Below are 4,181 nucleotides of genomic sequence, written 5' to 3' on the forward strand. Positions count from 1 at the left end.
ACATATATACACTATATATATATATATATATATATATATCCTCTGCACAAGACCTTTATAAAGTGTTGAAGAGCAAAGATGTCAACTTGAGGACAAAGGTGTGCCTGACTCAAGCCATCGTATTTTCAATAACCTCATATGCATGCGAAAGCTGGACAGTGAATAAGGAAGACTGTAGAATAATTGATGCTTTTGAGCTATGGTGTTGGAGGAGAATATTGAAAGTGCCATGGGATGCCAAAAGAACCAACAGATCTGTGTTGGAAGAAGTAAAGTTAGAGTGCTCCTGGGAGGCCAGGATGGCCAAACTTCATCTCTCATACTTGGGACATATTGTCAGGAGGGACCAGTCGCTGGAGCAGGACATTATGTTTGGTAAGGTGGAGGGTCAGAGAAAAAGAGGAAGACCAAGCAAGATGGATTGGCCAGGTGGCAGCATCAATGGGCTCAAGTGTGTCAACCATTGTGAGGTTGGTCCAGGACTGGGCAGTGTTTCGTTCTGTTATGCACAGGGTCGCTGAATCGGTCCCGACTCGATGGCACCTAACAATACATACATACATACATATGCTTCTCTAAAAAACCCCAGCCTAAGACAAAAGGGAAAAAGAAAAATCGGCCAGTCCTACTGACAGATTGAATATATGTCATAGCAAATGCTTCTCAGCGGCCAGTGCTAGCCACTATCCTTCACACTGATGCAAATGTTGTATACTTGTGCTGTCCAGTATGGGAGCCACCGGACACGTGCGGCTCTTGAGTACTGACCAGTGGCTAGAAGGACTGAAATCTGGATGTAAAAATGTTACTTAATTTTAATTGCCTGAAATTGGAATTGCCACACGTGTGGCTTGGACTTCATTGGGCAGCACATCTGTGGACTCTCTCTCAAACTCTCCCTGGAGTTAGCTGTGTAGATGGTAATGTCATTAGCTAAGATATCAAATGTGGCTGGTAGAGGAGGAAGGTGAATTTATCCTTCAAGATGTTGACTGTGAAGTGCCTTTGCAGCATCCAAGAGCCTCAAACAGGTAACTGGCCTCAGAAGTCAAAAGAGCAGCCAGGAATAAACATAGCAGTTAAAACAAGGGAACAGGACGGGACGCATAAGGAAAAGAGGCACCTGGCTAAGGATGGAACCCCAGGGAGGCCCCAATGTGGAAAGGAAAGTCTACAGAGAAGATCACACAAGGAGATGGGCAGTCTCAATCAGATATAAAACCCTTGAAGAATGCTGTTTCATAAAAGCCAAGGGAAGCAAGAGAGTTTCAATAAACCAGTGTTTGCTATGGAAGAGGGGCCATAAAGGAGTGGCCCAGGCATCCGACTGGATGTGTACTGTGGTGGCCTCAGTGACCACACTTCAGTGTTGACAAGGGGGAGTAAAGCCAGATGGCAGGGTGTTGAGCTGGAAGTAAGAAGCGTAGTCAGTGAAAGGAGACTAGCTTTCCAAGAAACCCTGCTAACAAAGAAGACAAATAAGATGGTAAGGTCGAAGAGAGTCCAGGATCAAAAAGAGTTCTTTATTTAATCTTTGGAGATTTCCTAACAGAAAAGTCTTGTGCATATTTGTTGCCTGAGATGAAAGAGTTGGTACAAAGAGGCAGAGGAAAGAATTTGTAGGCAAAAAAGTGAGAACAGAGAGGCTATGAAATGAGATTTGATCAAGCAGCAGGTTTGGGTGTTTGTGAGGGAGGCCGAGAGTTGGTCTGCTCATCGATTCAATAAAAATAAGATAATCAAAATGCACCTGCCCATGAAGAGCACATGCATCAATGGCAGGCTATGCTCTCCTGGAAGAAAGGCAAGCGGCTTGGTCGGTGTGTTCCTTACCTAGCGTTATGCTAAGTGGCTGCCTTCACCAGACAGAAGCTGACTGTCTCACAGTCTAGGAGACTATTAGTTGGAATCAGACCTCCAGCTCTCAGGAGGAAGGTCCTCGCCTCTTCAGCTTCTGCTTCCTGATTCCTTGGAGAGAGAGCTCCATGTTCTTGGTAGCTATCCTATCCCATCTCTCTTTGCTCAATATGTTAATCTCTTTTATGTCTCAAAATACACCCTACGCTTATCCTGTCTCATGAACATAACAAAGATGACCCACAGGCATAGAAGTTAGGATTTACCACACTTATTTTGGGGGGTATATCGTAATGTGGCACTGTGGGTTACTGCACTGAACTGCTAAAGTTGGTTTGAACCACAAGGTCAGTGGTTCAAGCTCACCAGCTGCTCCTCGGAAACTGCTACAGGTCAAAACTGACTCAATGGCTCTTCACAAGAACAATTCAGTCCATAACAGTCAGCCAGGTGCGGAGTGCTAGAGGCTCTGCACTCCTCCATAGACAAACATTTTCCGAAACCCACCACAGAACACCGCTTAACCTTTTATGTGCCAAGAAATCAAGAGCTGAACTATAAGCAGCCTTTTTCTAGTAACAAGAGGAAGAGCTGATATAAAGAAAGATACACGCATATAATCATTTTTGTTTTATTTCACTTCTTGTGACTGGTCATGTTTTACCACTACTTTTTCTTCTCAATCAACTTTGTTGGCATCGGTTCTTACACTAAACTTGCTGACATCTACACCCTCTGCTGACCAAATCAGGCACTGCTTGAACTTTAACATGAATACAAACACAAAATGTATTGAAGGAAACCTTACCTGGATATGGTGGAACATTCTATGTGCCAGCCAGGCCTGCCATTTCCCCAAGGCGATGTCCAAAAAATCTCCTGGGATTTAGCCGCCTTCCATAGGGCAAAATCACTGGCATGTCGTTTGTCCGAATCAACTGCCAATGATAAACGGTTAGTTAACTCGCTGCCATCGAGTCAATACCGACTCTTGACAACCGTACAGGATGGAGTGGGCCTGCCCGGCAGGGTCTACAAGGCTGTAAATCTCTATGAAGGTAGACTGCCACATCCTTCTCACTCCTCTTCATATACTTTATGTGGGGGGGACGCTATGGATTAATGCGGTGGACTGCAGAGTCGATTTGAACCACAAAGTTGGTGGTTCAAGCTCACCAGCCGCTCCTCGGAACCCTATACAGGGTAGCTATAGTTTGGCACCGACTAGACAGCACTTCACAACAATGGCATGCCTAAATAAGGAGCATGGTGGTGGTGGTACGGTGTGTAATGGCTAGGTGCTGCCACTGAAAACGACCTATATCTGCTGTTCAAAAAATGGGGGAGGATGTGCCCAAAAAACCTTTAAAAAATGGTTTTCAATCATCATGTAAAGCAAACACATACAGCGAGTGAATGGTAACTGAGTCGTTGAGTATCCTTGGTATACTTAAAACACAAAATTTCTATATAAGTTAAAAAGAGATAACCAATGTAAAGGAGAAGAGGTAAGTGAATGGCTGTAGAGGTGAGTGTGATTATTAGCATGATCTTACATGGGTTTGTATTTCATGTGTTGTTGTTGTTAAGAGCTGTCAAGTCAGTTCCAACCCACAGTGACCCTGCATAGGGATTCCAAGGAGCAACTGGTAAGCTTGAACTGCTGACCTTGTGATTCAAACCGACTTTGCAGTCCAGCGCATTAACTCACAGTGTCACCCTGGGACCCCTTTTATTTATTACCTCTATCCATTGAAAAGACTTAGAAAGTATGACTGATACAGTAATAAATATCCTGTGCCTATATCATCACATAAAAGTACCTTTACCCATTAAAAGAAAACAGGGCTTTCAGAAGAAATGGCTATTTCCAGATGTGGGGCAGGAAATGACAAAACACCCCAAAGCGTCTTACCATAACAAAGAGACAGCAGTGCAACTAATAAATATTACTAGGGTTGTGTTGGAAGGACTTGTAAAATCACATGAAAAAGCCCCCAATGGAAAAATAAGAGAATTTGAAGATTCATAAGGATAATAATAGCAATGGAATGAAACACATCAAATATGTGTAAGTCCATGAGTCCCTCATGATTAAACAACAAAAATCTAACTGGAGAACAAACAAGATAGCGGATCAGGTAGAAGTGCAGTGAGGCTCTCCGTCAGTAACAACACAGAATATCTGACCAAGCAGGCTCAGAGGACGGTGCCAGAACTCTGAACCACATATAAAGGAATATTTAGAATGTTGGAAGGCTTACTGCTAGGGGAATTTGTTTGTTGTTGTTGTTAAGTGCCTTCGAGTCGGTTCTGACCCATAG

General features: G+C 43.6%; 1 protein-coding gene across 1 annotated transcript in view; it reads right to left on the bottom strand.

Annotated features, from left to right (window-relative positions):
- CARS2 (cysteinyl-tRNA synthetase 2, mitochondrial (putative)) overlaps positions 1–4,181 on the bottom strand; it is a 165,674-nt gene that overhangs the window by 110,005 nt on the left and 51,488 nt on the right. Inside the window, exon 7 of the mRNA XM_006851542.1 lies at positions 2,666–2,795. Coding sequence (XP_006851605.1) covers positions 2,666–2,795 — 130 coding nt within the window. The remainder of the gene's footprint in view (positions 1–2,665; positions 2,796–4,181) is intronic.

This window comes from Chrysochloris asiatica, unplaced genomic scaffold (assembly GCF_000296735.1).
Source record: "Chrysochloris asiatica unplaced genomic scaffold, ChrAsi1.0 scaffold00029, whole genome shotgun sequence".
Lineage (NCBI taxonomy): Eukaryota > Metazoa > Chordata > Mammalia > Afrosoricida > Chrysochloridae > Chrysochloris > Chrysochloris asiatica.